The following is a 25,195-nucleotide window of genomic DNA, read 5'->3' on the forward strand; positions in this document are numbered from 1 at the left end:
AGGCCAAGTGATAGAAAGAATGAACCACTTTTTGCAAAACGTGGCCCTGTGGGACCTTGCAGAACTGGGCAAAGGGACTTTCTGCTCAGCCAATTCGCTCTGAATCCGTCTCATTTCCCCAAAAGTCAAAACTGGGAAAGATGGAATGGTTGGCAGCGGGGAGGGTGCCTGCAGTGGCTCCCCCAAAAGCAGCTTCTGACACTTCCGGGAGGCTGGCCAAGGCACATTCCTCAAAGCTCCTCTGGTTGGGCTTACATAGTATGGATGGTGTATCGAAGCATAACCTTAACTCTGCCCGTTTAAAAGGTGATGAAGAAGAAGAAGGTCCCAGCTCAAACCGAGATGAGCTAAGCACTGTGATATTCTCTCTGTGCGCAGATTCGGTTGTTGGGAGAAAGAGAGAGAGAAAAAACTACTGCAAGGGAGAGAGAGAGAGAGAGAGGAGGAGGAGGAGGAGGAAAGAGAAGAAAACTCAAAAGTTGTTTTCTCCTCCGAAAAGGGAAGCATGGACGTGAAACCAACCTCACCCGCCCCTTTCCCAAACCTGCAGCATTTTCTTGCATTCAAAATGAAAATTAAAAGTTTAAGAAGCCTATGCAGTCTGGCGACGTTTGAATACGGTTTTCTCTAGGACGCCTTCGGTTCAGACGCTGCACTGCTGTCTTGGGTTGCGAACCGTTATTTCTCGACTTGGCTTCGATATAGCTTTAAGCAAGCGGACGGGAGAGGCAGAGGAATTCAAGGAGTAGAAAGTCCCAGGCGGGAACAGGATTCCCGATTAGGACCGGTAGTCCTTTTTGCTGTAGGGTTTATTGCCCAGGATGCTGTCGATCTCATGGATAAGAGAAGAGGAGAGTTTTGGAAGAACCTGCCGGGTGGAAACGACAAGTAAGAGGGAGAGGTCATAAGTTAGATCTTGGTTATGGCGCTATCAAGCCTATGCTTATTTTCTTTCTTTATCTGGAGCATTTGTACTCAGCTCTTCAGCCAAAAAGGCTCCTGGGGCCGCTTACGTACAATCGAAATGAGGCAGCCCTTACCTGCAGGCTTACAATAAATAACAACAACAATAATACACAACACACAAGGGAAATGGGACTGGGAGGGAAGAGGAAAAAGCAAAACCCAGGAGCCAATTTCTTTAACAGTTCCTAAAATGACCAGCTGGCAGAGTTAAGGAGCAGGAGCTGCCTGATGGAGCTGGCATATCTCACACCAGAGTCGATGGAGTGATCTGTGTTGCCTCCAGGGAACTCGTGGTGCTACGTGCCGATCCTCCCGCACCCATACTGTATCATCACAACAACGCTGAGAGGTAGGTTTGGCTAAGAAGACAGGTGCATGACCTGACATACTGAATGGCGCAATACCCTCAAGCATTGGGTTGCATTGGCGGGTGAACTTCTAGGTGCTGCATGTCAGGGGTGAGTTAAGAAGCACCCCTAAAAAAAACCAAAAATCAATATTTTGCTACAGTAGCCTCCCCCTGAGGATGATAGAGTGATTCTGACCTGGAGGGGTCTCAAGAGAGACCCCATTCCAGGCAGCCAGTCTGGCATGTTCTAAGAAAGCTGAGTTGCAGAAGCGTCTGCTCAAATCACTGCGTCCTTTCAATGTAAATGCTTGCAAAATTAAAAGCAGAGAGTGTGAAGCCAAGATATGAACCCCCAAATATCACCCCCTTCCTCCTCAATCCCCTCTCTCCCACGCCTAACAAAGTAATCAAATAGTTTTCAATAGCCTGAAGGATCTTGCCTAAGGTTGGATGGTCATCTGCCGGGGATCCTTCAGCTGCAATTCCGGTATTGCAGTGGGTTAGACTAGAGGCCCCTTCCAAGCCTGCGGCTCTATGGTTCTATGTCCAGAGCATTCCACGCAAGAAAGAAACCAACGATCAGTTTGCCAGGGCCTGAAGGTGGGTGATGGGTGTGTGTGTGTGTGTGTGCTCACCTGTATTGCTCCAATATTCTCCATTAACTGGTCTGCATTGGAAGCCCCCAGCAACACGGAGCTGACCCCTTCGTTCCGCAAACACCATGCTGGGTGGGGGGGGGGAGAAGAATAGCATTAGGGGAACGTAATGGAGAGACTGCCAAGGCCACCTGGGGGATTGTTTGGGGCCAGTCTTTTGGGGGGGGGGGAGTCAAGTGCTTAGTTCAAGAAACTCTAAACAGCGTCAAAAAGTCACTTTTGCTCTCAAGCTCTGGACAGATGAGGGCACATATATTTCTTCACACGATGCATCTAGGATGTGAAAATTGCTAACTTCAGTTCAGGTGAAGGCTACTAGCTTAAGAAATCTTTGGAAAAAAAGAATATAAATCTGCAGAAGCTGTGAAAACTAAACAGAGCTTCTGAGTACCAGTTTCTCTCTGTCTCCGTCTCTCTGTGTAGAGAAAACAATGGAGTGGACTCATTGCCCTCATGCCCTGCATGTGAGTTTCTGTCTGTCCCCTGTTGGAAACAGAAGGCTGGCTCTAGATCAGGGGTCCCCAACCTGCGGTCCATGGGACGGAAGCGGCCCACAGAGGCCGTTTAACTGGCCCACGAGCTGCCCCCGAACTGAGCTGCCTGCTTGGCGAGTCCCCGCGCGTTGTGCTAAACCAGCGCAAGGACTTTCTTCCGCGGTTCCGGAAATCACGTATGCGCATGTCCGTGGTGCTGGAAATCACTTCTGTGCATGCCCAGACGCCGAAAATCACTTCTGCGCAGATGCGATTTCCGGCATCACGCTGCGATGGTCCGGCCCACAGAGGATCTCCGCGGGAGTGATCCAGCCCATGCCCGGTAAGCCTTGCCGACCCAGCAAGGCTGCTCTCCCATTCTGCAGAGGCAGCCACTGCCTCCAGGAAAGGGTCGGGATGGAGGCAAGCGTTTCCCACTTACCAATGGCAAGCTGGGGCAGAGTGCAGCCCAGCCGCTCGGCGATGGCCTGCAGTTCCTTCAGCTTGGCTTGCTGCCGCCTCCCTTCCTCACTCAAGATCTTGTCTTTCAGCCACTGGTAGCCCTGGGGATGGGGAGAGGAAAGAGACCAGTGTCGGGCGGAAGCAAAGAGAAACATAGGTATGTGAGGTATAGAATCTAGTGGGACTAAGCTGCTAAACCAGCCAGATCAGTTCATTTGTTAAGGCAATGGCCAGTTATGCACTGCCATTTAAGAACACAAGGAGAGCCTGCTGGATAAGGCCAGTGGCCCATCGAGTCCACTATCCTGTTCTCACAGTGGCCAACCAGATGCCTGTGGGAAGCCTGCAAGCAGGATTCAAGCACAACAGCCCTCTTCCCTCCTGTGGCTTCCAGGAACTGGGATTCAGAAGCAGTTGTGGAGGCAAACCATAGTCATTGTGGCTAGTAGCCATTTACAGCAGAAGGAGGTTGCCCTGTTGCCATTGAGGCAAATCGGGGTAACCTCCCTCACCTAGCTGGAAAAGACACCACCTCGCAAAGCGGAAGAACAATGGCCAAAGTTCTGCCTGTGAGTTTTAGCTGATGCTGGAAGTTGGAGACACAGAGACATGCCTTGCTCTGGGCTGGGCTCAAGAGCTGTGGTTTGGGGAAGCTGGATCTGTTGGGCTATTAGTGCTCCGAGCCCCCTCCATCCTCTGCTCAGGACATATAAACGTATCTATTATATGTGCCGATAAAACCATATATCCTAAAGACACCCCAGGCCCCATTGACCTTCGTTCCAAGTGAATGGAACCCCTGGTAAGTCCTGGGCCTCCCCGGAGTCTCCTGTCACTCAGAGACAGGGGCACGTGCGGCAGTATTTCCCTTCTGCCGGCCACAGCGATCAAATGCCACCGCTCACTTTTAGCGACGCTCGTGAGTAGGGAGGGATCCCCCCGTCGTATTTCCCCGAAACGATTCCACATGCTAAAGGGGACCACGTCATGGCGCCCACACCTAAGGGGAGAAAGAGGGAAATGCAAGTTGGGGGGTGGAGAGCAAATGCTTAAACAGCCATGTTTAGCCTGGAGAAGGGAAGATGGAGAGGTTAGGTTATTGTTATTCACAGAATTCATTAGTCCCAGGGCAACCCAAAGAGACTTACAACCAGCCAGACAGACAACCCCACCTCCTCCCCAGTTACATTGAAACCAAGAGATAAAAGAGGTATTTATTTATTTATAAATTATAAATTATAAGTTGTGTGTCCTTGTTTCTCCTTTTACATGGTTGTGGTAACCACAACCTTTTACTCCTTTTGTGGTATTTTATGCATTGTGACTTGCCGTAAACTTTTATTGATTATAGTTTTTAGTAATTATTGTAACTGGTAATTATTATTAGTAATTGTGATTGGTAATTATTATTTGCTGATATTTAGCTTTACTGTTTACTATTATATTCTAATAGATTGCTGAATATTGCTTTACTTGATATAAATTGTTTATTTTAACATTATCGTGGCTGCTGTGCATTGGATGAGATTATTATGTGTGTGACCTCTGCTGTCTATTTCGTTTCTTCAGCTTGTAAACCACCTTGAGCAGGGGTCCCCAGACTAAGGCCCGCGGGCTGGATGCGGCCCGAGGGGTTCATTTATCCGGCCCCCGGTGACCCCCGCCGCCCGCTTCTGCTGCCTGCTCTTACCGGCACAGCGCGGCGCGGCTGCCCACTTTTGGGTCAGCGGAGCGCCGGAAATAAGCTTGTGCGCACGCGTCATTTCCGGCGCACGTCTGGGTCTGCAGAGGCCCGTGTGCATGCGCACAAGCTATTTTCAGTGTTCCGCTGACCCGAAAGTGCACTGGAAATGACGCTTGCGCATGTGCACAAGCTATTTCCGGTGCTCCGTCGACCTGAAAGTGCGCCGGAAATAGCGTGTGGGCACGCGCTCCCCCACCCTCCGCGCGATCGGTGCTGGAGGAAGCGGCCCAAGGTCTGGTAAGTCTGGGGAACCCTGACCTTGAGTACAGCAATATAGAAAGGCGGTATACAAATTAAAAGTGAAATGAAATGGAAAAAAATAAATCTATTAAAAACATCCCATTCGCTTCTAAAAGGCCACAGATAATTAAAAGCCAAAGGCCTGGCTATAGAGGAAAGATTTTGCCTGGTGCCTAAAAATGTATAATGAAGGTGCCAGACAAACCTCCCTGGGGAGAGAAAGTCCACAAACAGGGGGCCACTGCAGAAAAGGCCCGTTCTTGTGTTGCCACCCTCTGGACCTCATGAAGAGGTAGCACATGAAGAAGGGCCTCGGAGGATGATCTCAGGGTCCAGGTGGGTTCATATGGGGAGATTCAGCCCTTGAAGTATTGCAGTCCTGAACCGTTTAAGCTCCCTTTAATAGCCAGGACAAACCCAGTCAGATGGGTGGCATCATCATAATCATCATCATCCTTGAATCTGACTAATCCCCTAGGACAAGTGGTGTGTGTGTGTGTGTGTGTGTGTGTGTGTGTGACTATGTCTTAATTCCATCTTTCCCCCCTTTGTGTGTTTCTTTAAAATGCATTTTATTTTATTACATTCCTATCTCGCCTTTCTCCTGTGATGGGAATACAAGGGGTGTACAGTGCAGCCAGGCACTGATCAGTAAAAGGGCAGCCCAGGGACCTCCAGCCCCTGCAGAGCCAATTCAGAGAGGCTAGGATGGCGAGGTCAAAGCTGGCTCGTTGGGACAGGATTAAACATTCAGAGGAAAGGCCGCTGCTCCTGGCCCCTCTCTGACATTTTAATTTATGGTAATTAATATGCTGAAAGCCTCTTAATCCCAAACTGCAGTTTTGAGCCAGCGGGGCAAAAAAAAAAAAAAAAAAGGTTAAACAAAACACTTTCCCCAAATAGCAGTTTTTTTGGGTCCTGTGGGAAGCAGATCACAGGGGAGGCGCCAGGATGCTGGGATTTCTGTCCTGTTGCTTCCCCGAGCCTTGGGCAGGGTGGGATTTAAGGACCAAACCGGATGGGAGATGTGCAGGAGACCTCCAGTCAAATGGCCTGTGTGTTCTGGATAAACTTTAAAGCCCCCTGGGGAGTGTGTGCTGAATCAGGCCCTGGGCTACAGTACCAGGGAGGGGAAGGATGCCAAACTGTTCCATCCTCACCCCTTGCTCAAGTCCTGTTATTTATTTATTGCATCCCACCTTTATCCTCCATGGAGCTCAAGGTGGCTTACGTGGTTTTCTCCCTTCTCCTCAATTAATCCCACAACAACAACCCTGCGAGGTAGGTTAGGCTGAGAGACAGTCACTCTGAGCCCCCGTTCTGGACCGCTGGGCCCTGGGAATCTGTACTTCCTGACCCCTTCTGCCTCTGTGGTGTAGTGGTTAAGAGCAGTAGACTCGTAATCTGGGGGACCGGGTTCGTGTCTCCACTCCTCCACATGCAGCTGCTGGGTGACCTTGGGCTAGTCACACTTCTCTGAAGTCTCTCAGCCCCACTCACCTCACAGAGTGTTTGTTGTGGGGGAGGAAGGGAAAGGAGGATGTTAGTCGCTTTGAGACTCCTTCGGGTAGTGATAAAGCGGGATATCAAATCCAAAATCCTCCTCCTCCTCCTCCTCTTGTCAGCCGTACCAAAACAAGCAGTCCCACCCAAGCTAAGAGCATGGCACCCCTTTCTCTCAGCAGGGCAGCATCACCTCTGCCATGTTTGTTCAGCCTTGCTGGCATCCCAGAGACTGCGTCCGCACACGCTTACCGATCTTGTGGAACAGCTCTGGAAGCTGCACTTCCACTTTCTCTCTCTGGAACATGTGGTACTCTGCTTGCTCACAGATGGGCGGGATGAGGTTGAACTGGCGAGCCACTGAATACGCTTCCTATGGTGGTGGGGGGGGGGAGGGAGGGAAGCAAAAATGCCCCGAAGCAGTCAGGAAGGGGGATGAGGGGGAAGGCAAGTAGGCCCTGCCTGCTCCTTTGTGCCATGGTGTGTAGCATACCGGACACCTGGACCTCCTCCCCAGGTCCACGGCTTGGCAGGGAAATAAAAGAAAGCCACTCCAGGGATTGAGGAAAGCTAGGATTCAGGTCCCAGAGCATGCAAAAGAAAAAAGCCAGAGGAACCCTGAGGATGCACAGAGCGCTTTCCCCCTCGCCACTGAGTAAGCACAGAGAGCTCCTACCCATCTTGGCTCCTAGCCTTGTTTGGGTGTTTGACCCCCGCCCCCCCTATTAGAATAGGGCAGGCATCCTCAAACTTGGCCCTCCATATGTTTTGGGACTACAATTCCCATCATCCATGACCACTGGTCCTGCTAGCTAGGGATGATGGGAGTTGTAGTCCCAAAGCATCCTTAGGGCCGAGTTTGGGGATGCCTGGAATAGGGCCTCTCCCCTGTTGCAATCTCGCTGCCCAGTCATGCCACCCTGTGTACATACTTTTGAGGTGAAGGTCTTACTTAGCTGCACCTTCACTCCTGTTTCTCTTCCCCCCCCCCCCCAACTCCAATGAAAGCTCCAGTATTTGGCAGCTCTGTTCCTTCCAGCCTTCGCACACCCATGGGCAACACAGCCATTCCATTCTGCTTTTCAGACTGCGTCTCTGGTTCAAGGAATTTCCCTTACACCTTGTTTCCCCAGAGTTGAGCCTGCAACTTTTATCTCCATTCCTGGCAATTCATCCATCTATCCTCCTAGGGTCATTTTACTTTTGAGGCGAAGGTCGGAATCAGGTGGGTCCCAGTTTTACACATCTGCTTGGCATCTTTTCTATCAGCCGCCCACTCTTCCTCTCAGCTTCCCCTTTTCTCTCTCTCTTTCTGCAATCCTTTTTCCCACCCACCCCCCTTTCTTCATCCACAATACCATAATCTCCATGGAGCTCCACCGCGATGTCCCCCAGTACATGGCCATCCCTTGGTTGATCACGTGGGTCATGGCTCGCACCGTCTCTGGAAAAACGAGAAAGGAAGAAAGAGAGAAGGAACGAGAGAGGAGTTAAACCCAAGGCCATGAGCCGGGCTGCCCTGTCGAATTAAGGCCACGACACCAAAAAAAAAAAAAAAAGGAGAAAAGGAGGGACCAGGGTGGGGAGGCTTTGACTACTCAGACATCTTGCAAGCAGCGTAAATTATTGGCCTCAAAAATAGGGGGGGGGGAGGATGGGGAGAGGGAGTGGGGAGCTGAGAACAGCAACTCCCTATGGAAAACCAGACTGTATCTCCAGGGAAATGCCTCACACTGATGGTGCGCCGGGAGATTCCATCCAAAAAAACCGGCGGAAAGGCAACAAGTTCGTGGAATGAAATGGAAACAGACAAAAGGTGGGAGGATGGTCATGACCGGATGGGTGGTGGGGTGGGGTGGGGTATGAGGGGACAGCACAGAAGGGCAGCTTATGGAAAAGAGCCTTCCAGAGTGGGCATCGAAGGGTCAACCCAAAGGGCTGTTCCAAAGGACCCACTGTGGCCTAGAGAAGTCACTAAGCACAGGGTGATCGGCGGGGACATGTCCGACCATCCTCCCCCAACCAGGACCAGGAACGCAAAGAGGTCTTCCTGACTCTCAGGAGCCACCCAAGCCATTTTGCTGCCTGAGACAAAGGTCAAGATGGTGCGTTCCCCATTCTATGCGCAAAACCTGACTAGACTGGTAGCTGGGTCTTACTTCAGAACTGGTGGCGGGACAGAGTCCTCCTCCGCAGCCTAGGGCAGCATGCTAGCTTAGGAGCTGCAGGGCCCTAGTCGCTTTCTGTCTCTCAGAACTTGCCCCCCCCCCCCGAGGCACCTGCCTCATTCTGCCTCGTGAAAGGGCTGGGACTGCTGACTCAGAACAGGGAGGGTCCTGCCTTTGAGATCTTGTGTCATTAGATTTGCCAAGGTCCATGTAGCTCAGCATTGTGTTGCTAAGAACAGCCAGGAACAAGAAAGGGGACATCTTTTGGAGGCTTCTGGCTGGTGCGTGCATTAGATGGGGGACAACAATGTCATCCAGCAGGAGTCTGGCTAAGGATGCGGGGAGAAGTTCAATCCAGTTCACACTTTCTGGGACAATATGTGAACCAACAGACAGACAAGTTTCCTGCAGCACCATTGGAAGTTTGTCTTCTGCTTACTCGAATAGGAACCTCCCAGGCTGTGCATCAAGGTGTCCTCTAGGATTATTATTTTATGTGATCAGGATTTTATAAGCCAATGGGGAGGACCTGCCCCACACTTCTCTCTGTGCCCCCAAGCCTGAGCTAACATCCCAACCCCTCTCCCTTCACGGCAAAGAAAAATCCATTAGATCCTTAGATCTTTTCTCTTCCTTTGAATATTTCCACAAGGTCTGTCCACTCGCCTGGCAAGAAAGCATTGCTTCTTCTGGATGCCTAGGTACCAAATAGGTCATTCATAAAACTAGGAGCTGGTTCATTCATAAAACTAGGAGCTATTGTGGGACAGAGGAGAAGGCGGCTTAGGACAAGGGTGTTTCTATTTAAAAGCTAGGCTGAAGGAAGGGTTGCCCTCCTCAAATACAGAAGCTGGGACATAGCATTTAGCATCCTTAATTAAACAACACCAACAGGTCAAGTTTCCAGCTCTTCAGGTCAGAAAGATATGCTTGAAAGCGTCTGAGCATGTAGCTGTGAAACTTCGTGCTGAAATCAATTTGCCTTTGCAGAGCCACGAGGTGTTTCAGGGACCCTGGGACTTTGGGGTTTTGGACATTCTTTCAGCTGTCCCACCGCCATGGGGGTTCTGCAGCATGCATGGCAAAACTCCTCAAAAATCCTTCCAGCCAAAGCAAAATAATAATAATAATAATAATAATAATAATAATAATAATAAACCCAACAGCAACCAACAACCGCAAAACAGTTGCATGCCAAAAAGCAGAGTAGGAATTTGAGAGCAAAAACGAACCAATCACATCCCATGCACCAAACTGAAAGGAGGCCCCTTTTGAGATGTCTCTAAAGCTGCTACCAGTTCTCAGGGTTGGACGGAAATCAAAGTTTTATCTAGTGCAGCAACCTGCTGCTCTCACAGTGGCCAAAGAGATGCCTATGGGATGTACGCTAGTAGGACCTTAGTACAAGAACCCTCTCTATCTCCTTCAGTTTCCAGCAACTGGTATTCAGAAGCATCACTGCCTCCGATCATGAAGGCAGATCACAGCTATTGCAGCTTATAGTTACTGACATAGCCTTCTCCTCCAAGGTCAGCCCTACTCAGATTACAGGGTAGAACTAATTTCAGTCTGTCAGTTTCAGTGGGTCTACTCTGAGTGTAACTGAGTTGGATACAATCCTTAGTTTTCTGCAGTGATCTGGTATCACAACCACTATTTTACATACACAGATGTTCAAAATAATTCCTCTGGTCTCCCAAGCTACTCTGCTGGCTGTTTAGTTATTGAGATACTAACTAGACCACTGAAGAAGACCAGCTGGTACATTACGTACAAAAGATTGCATGTCTGTTCATACTTAAGGACACATCGAGTTTCTTGTTTTCAATACTTGTGGCCACAAAATTTGTTTTACAAAGGGCACATGTTACATTTATCATCACCACCATCATCCTTCATTGATTTAATCAAAATATTCATATACCACTAGTCACATCAGAGCAGTTTCCAACAATACTGAAAATCATACAAAAACCATATATAAAGGTTAAAATATGTTACCGAAACCTATATTCTTAATTGCCTGCATAGGCCTGATGGAATAGAAAAGTTTTCCGCAGGCACTTCTCTTCCGTAGGTTGAAAGGGAAAGTGCCTGCTAAATTTCTATTGGCACAAAGCATTCCACCAGACTGGGCGAAAGACCCTAAAGATTTGGTTTCTTGCGGTCATCAAATCAGGGTACGCTTCTCATTTTTATACCTCCAAGTTTATCTGTTTCTTATCTACAAACTGCTTCACAGCCAATGGGATGACACCAAAGGAGTGTACATTAGCTGATTGATGTCAGTTGACGTCCCTTCGCAGTTTTTGCAAAGGGGTTCAATTTCTGCCAATCTGTTCCTGTGCCTCATGCGTTCTCGGGGTGGGAGATGGGTTGCAACAAAACAGCAGGCACGTTTACCAGGGTCTTGGGACCTCCGGCTGCATCTCGTAGGTTTCTTTTTGAAAATGGTGAGCATCTCACGAAAGGGGTGCGGTGGGGTGCAAGGCCCGCCCCGCTGAGAGCTTTAGGAAGAGTTGTCAAATTTCGAAAGGGGTGCAGGAAAGAGCATCACAGACACAAGGCATGCATTTCAGAGACAGCAGAGGAAAACGTGGAATGGAATGAACCAGGGAGGACGGTGTGGGGTGGTGGAAGAGATTTTGGATTTTAAATTTTACTTGCAAGATGTTACTAAAGGGACAAAGGGTTGTTGTTGTTTTTTTGTTTTTGGGTGGTATTTCCCCCCCTCTTTCTTTCTTTGCTTCCGTTGGGCATTTTATGGAGAATTTTGCCATCCGAGTAATGGGAGAAATTTGCCAATGAGAATAAAAGAGAAATAAATGGGGGTGGGGGGAAGGAAGAGCAAAACTGCATGGATTATTCCATCCCATAAAATGCCACTTGGATGCAGATAATCAAGATGAGGTGGGGGGGTACCATGTACCTTCTATGATGAATGTTCGCGACTTGGAAGAGCTAAATGGGTTCCCTGGTGATAAAAGAAAGATTTAAGAGAGACCAGAGTTTACAGCTGCCGCTGACGTATCGCAAGGCATGGTGTACAACATAAGGGGAATCTGGGCAAAGGATGAGACTCGTTGACCCTTCCACCACCACCCTCCAAGCTCTCCTTTTCCTTTGCAAAAGTCAAGACTGCCCTTCCCAGTCTCAGGACGACAGATCACCACCCAAAGGGAACTTTAAACCTCCAGTTTGGGGGCATCCCCCCTCCCGTCCCCTGCGCCCCCACTGATTTTGGCAGCGACTGCATCAATAGCTGTGATCCCTGCATCGCAGGAGGTTGGACTAGATCGGTGGGTCCATCTTGGGTCCCCATCTCTTTTTTGGACTACAACTCCCATCATCCTTAGCTAGCAGGACCAGCGACCAGGGATGATGGGAATTGTAGTCCAACCCCTCCCCCCCCCTTTCGAACTCTACAATTCTCTGATTCTATGAAACGAACAAAAACAAAGGCAGATGCAGTGCTGGGGTTGGGCAGAGCCCAGGGGCCTGATGAGACCACTACCGGTCATTGGATCAATCGTTTCATGAACGGAGAGAGGGGCGCTCCTAGGCAACCCACTGCTATCATGTAGACAATGTCCCCCCCCCCATGGGAGGTGAACATGGCTATTGGGTCAAAAAAGGTTAGTTACCCCTGTTTTAAATTCTCTAGCCAGGCACCAGGGTCACATTCACATCACACATGTAAAGCATTGTGGTACCACTTCAAACTGCCATGGTTCCCCCCAAAGACTCCAGGGAACTGTAGTTCATTAAGGGTGCTGTGAGCTGTTAGGAGACCCCTAGTCCTCCCTTCCAGAACTACAATTCCCACAGTTCCCTGTAAAGAGGGATTGATGTGGAACCACTCTGGGAATCGTAGCTCTGGGAGGGGAACAGAAGTCTCCTGGTGACTCTCAGCACCCTTAACAAACTACAGCTCCCAGGATTCTTTGGGGGAAAGCCATAACTCCTTGAAAGCAGCATCACAGTGCTTTAAAATGCACAGGGTGAACCTGACTCAGGTGATGCAGCAACTGCTGTGGATCCCATTGTCACGGTCAGGAAAGACTGGGGTGACAACCATCCTTGTCTTTCGCGCCCAAGAACAGAGATATGCGGTTAATTCCCACCGAGAGGGAGCTGGTGTGGTGGTTTGTGCAGCCAGAAGTCAGGAAAGCCCCCTATTTTTGCTGCAGTCACTCAGTGGCATTCAGCGTGCGTGCACACATGCGCGCACATACTCTTTCTTGCGGCCTCAGTCCCCACATCTGCAAAATGGGAAATCATTACGCCGACTTACCTTGCAGGTTGTTGTAAGGATTAAGCGTGACAGTGAAAGCGCCAATCAAACATATTTTGTAATCCAATTCACTCCATACTGTGTGAGTCTTGTTGGAAACCAGGGACAGGGAACCTGGGCTCCCCTCCCTCCAGGCATTGTTGAATTCCTATTAGCCCCTGAAGCCAGCATGCTTAATGGTCAGGCATGATGGGAGCTGGAGTCCAACATGCCCTTGATGGCCACAGCTTTGTCTCGCTGCTGCAACAAACAACTAATGGAGCATATGGGCTGAGTTTTCATGCCATAATGTGGGGAAAGAGGGGAATGAGGACAGTGACTCATGCTGAAACACAGAGGGCAGCCTCCACTTAGTCTTCCCCCACTCTTGGAGCAAACCCTTTTTAGGTTGAGTGCAAGACTGATAAACCCGCACCTCCTTTTTAAGCTCGGAAAATAAAACTCTGCCAGATGTGTCAGAGGTATGGGGGTCATCATCCTAAGAAAGTAAGAAGAGCTTGCTAGATCAGGCCAATGGCCCATCCAATCCAGCATCCTGCCCTCACAGTGGCCAATCAGGTGTCCCAAGCAGGACCCAAGCACAAGAGCCCTCTCCCCTCCGGCCGTTTCCAGCAATTGGTACTCAGAAGCATTGCTGCCTCCAACTCTGGAGGCAGAGCATAGCCATTATGGCTAACAGCCACTGATAGTCTCTCCTCCACGAATTTGTCTAATCCTCTTTAACCTTAACTGTGTGGTCAATATGGTCATCACTTACAAATCAGTCAGATTTGAAAGGCAGGTGGAGATGTGCAGGTGTCTGGATTAGTGCCAGTATGAAATAAGCACCCCAATTTTACAGGGGTGTTCATCTTCTGTGGGAATAGGGGTGCTATTTTCTGCAGCCTTTTGGGGGCAGCTAATCACACACGGGGTTTAAAGGTACAACCCTTGGGCCACCATGTGCAATAAATTAAGATTGACAGACCCCTCCTCTTGAAAACAGGAAAGCGATTCTCTGAACTCCACTCTGAATATTTCCAATGATTGCTTGTTTCTAAAGGGGGGTCAATCATTTTCAAGGTGAAACCGCCCATCCCTGGAACCAACACCCTTCCACAAAAAAAATTAGAAGCCTTGAGGGAGAGCAAATTGTGATATTAAGTATTAGCCAGCGGGTTTTTTTTTCTAGACAGAAAGGTGCCGGTAGTCACCACACAAGGGAGGGCTCTTGGACCCTTCCAGAGCATTGTGCCTCCCTCCCTAAGCCAGGCAGAAGCTCCCCAGGCTTTGGGAAGGAGGTGCGAGGCATCTGACAGAATCCTGCAACCCTCCTGCCTCCTTCTCAATACTGTGTGCTGGCCTGTACTGCCCCCCCCAAAAAAGCACAAAAAAGCACTGAGTACCACTGTGGATTGAACAGCAGAGAAAATGCTACTCAAGAGCTGTTTAGGTTTTCCTCACTGTCAAATCTCTACTCCCCAAGATCTTGTTTTTATTCCACCCCTCTTGAAACTCACAACTCTTAAAACCTGAAGCTTGAATCTTGGCTCACCCAGGATGCTTACTGGGATAGCCTGGGATCAATCAATACCTCTGAGGTTGGTCTCCCTGCCAGGGTTGTTGTATGGCTCTGTTGAATAAGTATCATATCACGGATAAATGTTTCCTTTTAAGGGAACAGTCCCCGGTCCCCCTGGCCTGCTGACTTAGATATGCTCCAGGGACAAATTTCACCCACCAGCTGTTTGTTGGGGCACTCCTCCAACATGAAAAGGACCGTGTGAAATGTGCAACTGCAGCTGCAGCCGCTGCGAGAAGATCAAAGAAGAGGGGGGAAATACCGTAGGGGACTTGTGTTCCTTGCAAATGCATAGTCAATGCAATCTGCAAGTGCATGCATTTGGGGGGGGGGGCGCAATGGCATTTTGAGGCTTTAAGCAGCCATAAGGCATGGCTTGCTGTTCAGTGGTGTGCGACTTACTTGCCTCTGATTCAGCAAAAAACAGCTTTGTGTATGTGGAATTCTCTCTCTCTCTCTCTGTGTGTGTGTGTGTGTCTCTGTGTGTGTGTGAAGCAGGTAATTTTATGCAGGGCCAGAACCAGGACTGGTGCTAGGGCTTCTTGTGCCCTAGGCGAGACCACCTTCTGGCACACACACACACCCCCCCCCCCGCCAAAACCTGCTTTAGCGGGAGATGGGGGGGGGAGAGGCAAGCAGCAGTTTCTCTGCTGTAGCAGAGAAGCTGCTGCTTGCCCGCCCCACCGCCCGCCCCCCACCAAAGCCTGCTTTAGCGGGAGATGGGGGTGGTGTAGGGGGCAAGCAGCACCTCCCCGCTACAGCGGAGAAGCTGCTGCTAGCCTGTCCCATCCAAGCCTGGCCAGCGCCCCCTCCATTTTGGCGCTCTAGGCAATTGCCTAGTTCGCCTTAATGGACGCGCCGGCCCTGGCCAGAACCACATACTATTGGAATGTGGCCCCTGACAGCTCTTAGCTAAGCTAATGTGGCACTTGGCTCAAGAAAGGTTTTCCCGCTTCTCTACGATGCACTGTATTGTTATGGAAATAGAAGACAGTATCTCATACGAAAACATGGAAATGCACGAGTTCAAAATCAAATACGTGTGCGCGCGCACACACGCACTTAACACATATACACACACACACAGAAGGCAGAAAACGGGTAACAATCAGAGTTGAGATCCTTAACAAGGCAACCAGGTTGGCAAGGAATCGAGGCTTTACATGGCAGAGTGAGAAATCCGCTGGGGTTTACGAGTGCATTTACAAGTTGGGTATGTTTCGCCTGGAGAAGGGGAGACTGAGAGGTGGTGTGATATCTACCTTCAAGTATCTGAAGGGTTGGTCACATGGAAGATGGAGCAAGCTTGTTGCCTGCTACTCCTAAGCCAATTCATTCAAATGTCAACATTACAGCAAAACATTAGGAAGAAATTTCTGACGGTTAAGAGCTGTTTGGCAGTGGAAGGGGCTACCTTGGGAAGTGTTGGGCTCCCCTTCGTTGGAGGTTTTTCAGCAGAGGTTGGGTGGCCACCTGTCAGGGATTCTTTCGCTGTGGTTCCTGCATTGGAAGGGGTGGACCTAGGTGACCCTTGGGGTTCCTTTAAACTCTACAATTCCATGATTCTGCAAATGACGGTGTGTAAATGCACAGGAGCCCTTGTCACAGATACCTAAGCAGAAACCAAGATAATGGGGTATTTTTTTCCAGGATCTCCTGAATGAGTGAAATCTGTGGTTCTTTGGGGTGGGTGGGAATCCTTCCAAATCTGCAGAGGTGTTACAGCTCATTTAAAAAAACCTTCAGTAATTTTATCCTGTCAGGAATAAATTAACTGAAGTTTCTGTGAGCCTAGTGTCCTCGCCTGCTGACAGAGGAGGCAGCCTGTTGCATCTCTGCATGATTTTCAGTTCTGGTCTTGCTGCCTTTCAGTCTCTTCTGAAGGCAGGTAATTGCCCCTCATCCTTGAATCAGGTGTGACTGCATCAATTTCTCCTTAGGTAAGATGCAGCTGATTTACCTGCCCTCAGGGGAGGTTGCCCGGTGTGCCGCTGCAGGATTCATTGCTCTGGCTTTGCCTCCTTCCAATCTGAGGGAAGAGGGACTCCTGTAGACACATGGGGATGGACCTGTAGATCCTTTCAGGTACAAGAAATCAATGTGTGGAAGGGGAAAGAGGGGAGGAGAGTGCCCCTTCTAGCTGACATTTGGCAAACATGGATCTCTTCCCTTGCCGTGGTCAAGGACTGCAGGGTTCCACCTTGAAGAGACAGGTGTTCTGAGAGAGAAAGCAAAATGCGGCAGCCACACCTACCTTCCATGGGCGTGTTGGGGTCTGGCCGATTGGCAAACACCACGTCCACGTATTCCAACTGCAGCCGTTCTAGCGAAGCCTTCAGGCCTGCAGGGGGAGGCAGAAAACAAAGGCATCAGAGAGAGAGGCCTACGCTGAGCACTGCAAGATCGTCTTCTTCATTAGGTGGCTTCTGGAGCCGGCCAGCAGACCACCAAGGATGCAATTGCACATAAATTCAACACACTACAGTACTGCTTTAAACAGCCACGACATCCCCCAAAGGATTCTGGGGGCTGTAGTTTGTTAAGGGAGACCCCACCACCACCACCACCATTCCCCTCGCAGAACTGCAGTTCCTTCTGAAAAGGGATTAAAAGTGGTATCATAGCGCTTTATATGGAAGTTGGCCCTGGAATCACCCCTGTTCTGTAACCTCTCTGGTAGGTGCCTTCAAAAGGGTTCTTGGAGCTGTGCAAGGCAACGCTTTTGAACCAAGCATTTAAAGAAATATGATACCACTTTCAACAGCCATGGCTCCCCCCAAAGAATTCTGGGAGCTGTAGTTTGTTAAGGGTGCTCAGAATTGTGAGGAGGCCCCTATTCCCCCTCACAGAGATATGATTCCCAGAGTGGTTTCACAATCAAACCCTCTTTCCCAGGGAACTCTGGGAGCTCAGGGAAGGGAATAGTGGGGTGGTCTCCTGACAACTCTCAGCAGCACCGTTAACAAACTGCAGCTCCCAGAATTCTTTGGGGGAAGCCGCGTGATATTGCAGGGCTTTAAACGTATGGTGCGAATGTGCCTCAAGCCTCTGCTATCTCTTTCCTCTTTCTCTCTGCCTTCAAGGGTTCGCTTGCGGGCACCTCGATGCCTCATATCTCACCCTGGAGACGTGGGGCATATGTACAAAGAGAGGAAATTGACAGCGATTTGGGGAATGCACCACCCTCTGGAGTTGGCCCCCATTGAAAGCACCACAGTCCCCACACATTTGCAGAACAAGGGGGGTCGCCGCCACCCCATACAAACTGGAGGATGCAACTCCAGCTCCCTCCTTTCTGGTCCCTCATATGTTTCCCTGTTAACTCGATTTGTAGCCAGCAATCAATGACCGACAACCCCGTTTCAATTCGCCAATGTTCATTAAAAGAATTAGGGCAAGAATTAACGTCGCTCGTTATACAATATTTTAATGTTTTTAATCGCATCTGGATTCCACTAAGGCTTAAGCTTTCCAGTGCAAAATATCTACTGCTGGTGCCTCTGCGTGCTTTATTTTGTAATTGAGGGTATTAATTAAAAAAATAAGAAAAAGGCACTGGGGTCAGCCAGACTCTACTTAAAAATAACAAGGGGGGAAATATGGCATATCCAATTGGGCAAGTGGGGTGTATAAATGAACCCTTGCTGCTTTATAGCAGCTAGGAACACAAGAAGCTGCCTTATGCTGTCAGTATGCTGAGCCAACACTGTCTGCACTGACTGGCAGCGGCTCTTCAGTTTCAGGCAGGAAGTCTTAGTCCAGCCCTCCCTGAGACCTTCTAAATGCAAAGAGTCTGCTCTACTATTGAGCTGCAGACGTACTGTAGCCCCACATTTTTGTATGTGATTTTGCACATTTATTTATTGCATTTATATTTCTCCAAGGAGCTCAAGGTGGTATGCATGGCTCTTCCCCTCCTCATTTAGCCCCCACCACAACCCTGTGAGGCAGGTCAGGCCGAGTGCGCTTCATGGCTGAGTGGGGATTTGAACTCTGGTCTCTCCCAGGTCCTAGTCCGACAGTGTTACACCGCACTGGCACATTTTACAAAGCGATTTCCCCTAGTAGGGTGCATTTTTGCATTTTCTCCAATATATGCATTTACCCCGGGATATACATTTCTGTTCATATTACTCGGCTAGAGGAACGACACTTAGAGCAGTGCGATTTCCAAAGGTCAGGTGTGTTTCAGTTTTTGCATTGTTTCGGAGAGCATGAATCGAACTGAATTGAAATTCTCCCCTATCCTTAGCTGACCTCTACAAGGGCAACTCAAACACCAAGTGGAAATACCAAAACACACCGCAGGGGAGTCTTTCCCAACCTGGGGCCCTCCAGGTGTTTTTGGACTGCAACTCCCATCAGCCCCCATGTCACACAGCCATGCTGGCTGGGGCTGATGGAAGCTGCAGTGTCCCAGGCCAGAAGGGCACCTCGCCCTATAAACTTAACATTTTCAGAGTGGCAGCCACCAACCATTGGGACTGGTAGGGTGGAAGCCAAGGGAGCCCAACAGCAGGTGGCGCCAGAGCCAAGGAGAGGCAGAGCCAACTAATCCTATTTGTTGACCCATCCTTCTCCCTGCTTGCTAAGTTCTACAAGAGCAATACGGAGACTGAAAAGGAGGCTGGTCACTAAAAGGTGATCCCTGCAATTCAGGAGGATGGACTAGATGACAGGCAGTGGTGTCCCCTGGGTTGCTTGTAAGGCTGCCCGTCTCCTACAGAGCCAGATTCAAGGTCCTTGTATTAATCTACAGAGCCCTGAAGAACTTACACCCAGGATACCTCAAGGACCGCCTGAACCTTTATATCCCAGCTCCATCACCGAGATCATCTGCAGGAGCTTTGTTGGCCACCCTCCCCAAGTTGGCAGGGCTTACTTGACAACAACAAGTGTCATCAGACCAGTCCTGTGGAACTCCCTGCCACTGGAGATTCAGCAAAGCACCTTCTGTTTTAACCTTTGAAATGCCTGCTGAAAACTTTTCTATTGCATCAGTCAAATATGCAGGCAATTAAGAACACAACTTTCTATTCTGTAACAGTTGTTTTCTGACTTTTACTTGTTAGATGTTTTCCATTATATGATTTTATATATAAGTGCTGTAAATTGCTCTGTTTTTTAATGAACATCAGTATATTTAAATATGTTTATAAATAGATTAATCAAATATCTGGAGAGCGCTAGGTTTGGGGAAGAGGCCTCTTCCAGGGAACACCCACTGGGTTAATTGTTAAGTGTCCAGCAGTTTGGCTTCAGCTTACCTTCTATAATGTGCTTTCTTGAGAGTCCTCTCTCCGTCTCGGCTCTGGGGTGGGAGGAGGAGGAGGAAAGACTGAAGTTAGAAGACCGATGTAGCAGAAATCGTTAACTTGTGCTATGCAAAGATGACTATCTAGAAAGAGAGGAGCTGAAACTAATTGCCCTCTGAGGCTATCCAGAAATGCTGATCTTTCATCCCAAAAAATTGTATACCGGCTAGGGAGGACGGAAGGGGGAACAGCACTCTCTCCATGCTCAGAGGCACACTCCCTTTCCTCAAAAGGAAATTGTGGGTGGATGATGCTTGAAAAGTGAACCCCTAATTCTAAGGATCAGGCCCCCTTTCTGAAACCAGTCAAAGTCCCCTGGCCGTCCACCGCCCGCCAGATAGGCTTGATTTTCCTCACTCAAATGGTTGAAATGCTTACGTACTTTCCTCCCCAGAAGATTTTGGTTGTTATCACCAGGCTGGAACGTCTGCAAGGAGAGCGGAGGAAGGGGGGAAGAGAATGGATGTGTGATGGATAAAGGTAAATCTCCTAAATGCATTCACCACCATCCTGATGTTCCCCTCCACCCAATGTAAAATCTGAGAAGGATTAGACATTCTTGTGACACATTTGGCAAATTATCTGTCAAGTATCCTGAGCAAGACTGTGATGAGAAAAGGTGTAGAAGCACCACCCTGGACTCCTTTGGGAGGAACGGTGGGTTAGAAATAGAATGAATGAATGAATGAATGAATGAATAACACACACACACACACACACACACACACAATCCTGCAGACAATGTATAAACGTATCAGTTGTGATTGTTCTGGTAGTCGAAAATGCAAGGATCTAGGATTTGGACTATGTATCTTGCTATATACATAAAAGCCTAAGGCTGTTGTCACGTTCTGTAGTTCATGGGGCAGTTGATAGGTGGCACTGTGAAATACAGTGTGGTGACGTAATGCTCTGAGGTTTCGTTTTACTGTCAAGCAGGAAATAACTTTCATGAAATAAACATGTCTCATTTTGATTATGACATGAATTTTGTTTAAAGTTTCTAGTCCACATGGGTTCTTGAACATGGTGGTGGGTTAAAACATGTTAAAGCATACGGAGATAACAGGTCTAACCACAAGATGGAATGGGATTGGGATTTGGTCCAAAGAAGAACAGTTACCTCCATCCTTTTTTCTTAATGATATTCCCTAACACGACTTCAGCCCTACAAGACACAGAAAGAGACAGACAATGTGCCGTTAGACTCATGCAGAAATGAAGTCAAGATTGCTACAGTGAATGTAGGCAAAATGAATTTTGGTGACCAGGATACAACCCCATATAGTAGGAGAAAATAATAATCAGGGCTTAAGCTACGGTAGTATTCCCTCATTTTTTATTTTATTTTTTACTTTCTGAACTGAAATTGGAGATGCATTTTACTCTTAGACCTTCAAAGTTTTATTTTTGGAGTGCCAACAGATAAAGTTACCTGCTTTCAGAGGAGCTCCCCCACAATGTCTCTGCGTGAATCCCTGTTCTAAGTTGGCCATGTGATTAGAAGGAGGAAGCTCTGTAAACGGACTCATGGGCGGGGGAAAAAACAGGCAGCCTTCCTTGGTGCTCTGCAAAACTGACTGATCCAATCACACCGGAAGCTGAGAAACAGTAGCAGCAAGGACTATTTGTTTTTGAGGAGTCTCAGGTGGGGGTAGGGGTGCTTGCAATGGCTCTCTGGGATGGGGTTGGGGGTTGAATATGGCATGGCCGCGGACTCGCCAGGTGGCGTCAGACAGACTGCTCTCTCTTATTCTCAGCCCCCTTCCCACCTGCCACGGATGACTAGCCTACCTCGCAGGGCCGTGGTGGGTTGGATGACAGAGAGAATGTATGGGAAAGTCCTCAGAAAAGCACGGTGGGGGTGTTAAAAAGGGTGGGTGGGTGCACCTACTTCCCTGCAGCATAGACTTCCGCCGTGTCGAAGAGATTGATGCCGTTGTCGTACGCCAAGGTCATCAACTGCTCCGCCATCTGAAAGAGAAGCAGAGCTGAGGTCCGGGATGTGTGTGTGTCTGTGTGTCTGTGCAGGACTGGTGGGATTTCGCTGCCCCCCTCCACCCACCCGCACCCACCGCTCATCCGTTTATTTCTAGAACACAGCCACTTCTGTGTGTTCTCACCGGCGTATCTATTCCATCCGCTTTCTGCCCTCATCTGCAATTCTTATTTTTAAATCCACATCAAAGCTTGCATTTATATGGTTATTTTTAAATGCGTTTCCTCACAGCAGGCAGAGTTTGAAATGCATTCCCTCTCTCGAAGCGTGCATATTTATTGCTCACACTTATCTTCCACCCTCAAGGTGGCATACGTTGCCACCTTATATCCTCACAACAACCCTGTGAGGTAGGGTGGGCTGAGAAGAAGAAGAAGAAGAACAGTTTGGATTTGATATCCCGCTTTTCTCTACCCGAAGGAGTCTCAAAGCGGCTAACATTCTCCTTTCCCTTCCTCCCCCACAACAAACACTCTGTGAGGTGAGTGGGGCTGAGAGACTTCAGAGAAGTGTGACTAGCCCAAGGTCACCCAGCAGCTGCATGTGGGGGAGTGGAGACGCGAACCCGGTTCACCAGATTACGAGTCTGCCGCTCTTAACCACTACACCACACTGGCTCAAAGTTCCCCAGTGGACTTCACGGCTGAGTATGGATTCGAGTCCTAGTTTCCTAGATCCTAGTCCAGCACTCTAACCGCTACCCAGCACTGCCTCGCTGTTCTGATGTATTGTTTTTGAGCTCCGGTGGACTGCACCGGGACATTGGGGAGGTGTGAAATTCAGGGTACAACTAAAAGTAATGCTACTTTTGCTGAACTGCCAGGTTTTCACTTAGAGGGATGTCTCCAGGCCCTTAATGGACTCATGGCACAGGCCAATGAAACATCTTTCCATACAATTCAGATATGCTAATTTATGCATATAGATGCAAATTTAGGTTGGATCTAAGGAGGGGGGAACACAACAAAGTTGCTGTCAAGGTTTCAGTTGGGACCTTCCGGATATTGCTAGACTTAGGTCCCATCATCCTTGATGCCTGGGGTTCATGAGAGCTGGAGTCCAACAACTTCTGGAGGGGGGCACCAGTTCCCTCCCCCAATTTAGGGGTTCCTTCCACCTCACTTCACATCTTCAGTTCAGGAGAATAGATCTGGGGTGGGGGAGTACTGGTACCTCCCAGGAACAGATAATCAAATAAATAAACTAAATAAACAAACCAACACGAGGGAGGGAACAAATTCTTACCTCATCTGTAATCTGTCCTCCAAATGTCACCCATGTTCCTACAAAAGAGAATGAGAGCAAGAGAGAGGGGCAGACAAAAGGGTTTTCAAAAACGAAAAGAAGGGTTTGGGGAGAATCACAGAATTGCAGAGTTGGGAGGGATCCCCGAGGGTCATCTAGCCCAACCCCCTGAATAAAGGACAAAGGCAGGATGGAACTGAACTCCTGGAAAAAGAGTCCGTTCATTGAGTCACAGCTCAGTGGCAGGGCACTTGCTTTGCATGCAGAAGGCTCCAGGTTCAATCCTCCTATGGCATTTCCATGTAGGACTGGGAATGAGCTCTGAAATCCTAGACTGAGTTGCTGCCAGTCAGTGCAGGCAGTACTGATCTAGATGCATCGATTGCTTGACTCAGTATAAGGCAGCTGTCTGTACTGGATGAGTTTCAAGATATGTGCATCTTGTCCACTGTTCTGTCTTCCCTAGTGGCAAGCAGATACCTCTGGGAAGTTCGCAAGCAGAGGAAGAAGGCAAGAACTTATCTCTGCTGCTGTGAGGCTTCCCAGAAACTGGTCATCCACTGGCCTACTGGGTACTATGAAACCCTGAAGCAACTGTGCCACCAACCAGATGGGGGTCCATTGAAGGAGGAGTGCTCTGTGCTCACAGAAGTCTTTGGGGATTTATAAAGTTTATTTGTATGCACCAAGCACTCCACTTGGGAATGACTGATCTGCCTCTTTGTGGGGCAAGAGTCAAAAGTCTGGCACGTGTGCAGATTTACTGTTCCTGGCAAACTGGGAAAGCGAAAGGGGGTCCCAGATTTGGTTCTCCATGCTGTTAAATGTCCAGAATACCAGTTCTGTTCTGCAACATTAACTGCCCCTCCCAGCTTGATATCACCTGCTAATTCAATGAACATGCTCTCAATTCCTTTATCTAAGCCCAGGCCACAACAATGCAGCACTCCACCTGTCATTTTCCCCCCAGGATGATGAGGAATCATTACAGAGCACTCTGGATTTGGTCAGCCGAATCCACCAAATTATTACCTCATCCAGCCCACATTTTACCAGCTTCCCTGCAAGAATATCATGGGGGACTTTGTCAAAAGCCCTACTGAAACCAAGATACATTACGTCCATAGCATTCCCCTGATCCACCAAGCTTGTAACTCCATCAAAAAAAGAAATGAGACTTATTTTTGAGAAGCCCATGCTGGGTCTTAGTAATCGCAACATCCTTTTCTAGATGCTCACTGACTGACTGGCTGTCTGTCTGGCTGCCTTGATTGGCCGGCCTATTTTCCAACCTGTTTATTTTTAATACCAAGAGGATCACTGCAGAATGAGCTTGAATGAAACAGGAAAGGAATTGCTGAGCAGCACCCAAGACAGGGAATAGGTATGGAAGAGTTGCAAGCACACCCTTTGCGGAGTTAAAACTCCGGGACAGTTTTAATTCCACTTCCTGCAGGAATGGCACCTCCAATGGAAGCTCAGAACAATTGCCACGCTGGAACAAGCTTGAGCCCATCTACCTTAGCAACTGGTTCCCAGGAGCAGGGCCAGCTTAACACAACAGACAACGCAAGAGCGGCTGCGGAGGGCATCGGGATCCCAAGCCAGGAATGAAATCCATCAGGAAAGCATGATTCAGCACGGTGGGGGGGGGGTCTGCAAACAACTCTCAGCACCCCAAGCAAACTGCAGCTCCCAGGATTCTTTTTTTTGGGGGGGGGGGAGCTGTGAGGGATCCTGGTTCCCGATCCCTCCCTTTCGATGCTTCCCCAACTGTGTCTCTCCCTAGGTTTCACTGACGACTAGAATGAATCCTAAAGTGTTCATATGGGAGATGTCTCTGGGGTACCTCAGTGCTTTACGTTCGAAAACCTCTTGCCACCTATGGGATCTCCCTCCCAGGGTTCCCACCTACTGCAGTTTGCCTTCACTTTAGGCAACTACGTGGCACACTTGGCTTCACTGCCCAGCCCTCAGTATGACAGGAGAATAAGCAAACGGTTTCCTCTTCCACAGGAAAGCTTTGTTCTCTCCTCTTAGTCAAACCTCTTAAGGCACTGATACACTGCCACAGTCAGCGAACGTTTAAGCACATTTAACTTTATTGAGGTAACTTGAAAACATGGATGTCCAGGGTTAATACTGTTACAAATCTTCTTCTCATGTAATTCAGCTTTGTTACAACATAGCAATGGTAAAGACCTTTCCTCCCATTCCCCA

The 25,195-nt window shown here is 48.9% G+C and overlaps 1 protein-coding gene across 7 annotated transcripts in view; it reads right to left on the reverse strand.

Annotated features, from left to right (window-relative positions):
- Positions 1-431: 431 nt before the first annotated feature.
- KCNAB2 (potassium voltage-gated channel subfamily A regulatory beta subunit 2) overlaps positions 432-25,195 on the reverse strand; it is a 100,394-nt gene continuing 75,630 nt past the window's right edge. For 4 of the 7 annotated variants that reach the window (XM_033156568.1, XM_033156569.1, XM_033156563.1 and 1 more), the window contains 13 exons: positions 22,976-23,013; positions 21,626-21,705; positions 20,855-20,899; positions 20,114-20,158; positions 19,684-19,727; positions 16,671-16,757; positions 11,491-11,535; positions 7,752-7,837; positions 6,646-6,766; positions 3,812-3,906; positions 2,887-3,007; positions 1,951-2,039; positions 432-868 (listed from right to left, as the gene is read on the reverse strand). In XM_033156568.1, coding sequence (XP_033012459.1) covers positions 779-868; positions 1,951-2,039; positions 2,887-3,007; positions 3,812-3,906; positions 6,646-6,766; positions 7,752-7,837; positions 11,491-11,535; positions 16,671-16,757; positions 19,684-19,727; positions 20,114-20,158; positions 20,855-20,899; positions 21,626-21,705; positions 22,976-23,013 — 986 coding nt within the window. In that variant the 3' untranslated portion in view covers positions 432-778. The remainder of the gene's footprint in view (positions 869-1,950; positions 2,040-2,886; positions 3,008-3,811; positions 3,907-6,645; positions 6,767-7,751; positions 7,838-11,490; positions 11,536-16,670; positions 16,758-19,683; positions 19,728-20,113; positions 20,159-20,854; positions 20,900-21,625; positions 21,706-22,975; positions 23,014-25,195) is intronic. The other 3 variants (XM_033156570.1, XM_033156565.1, XM_033156567.1) reach the window with 1 other exon arrangement.

The sequence above is a fragment of the Lacerta agilis genome, chromosome 8 (assembly GCF_009819535.1).
Source record: "Lacerta agilis isolate rLacAgi1 chromosome 8, rLacAgi1.pri, whole genome shotgun sequence".
Classification (NCBI taxonomy): Eukaryota; Metazoa; Chordata; class Lepidosauria; order Squamata; family Lacertidae; genus Lacerta; species Lacerta agilis.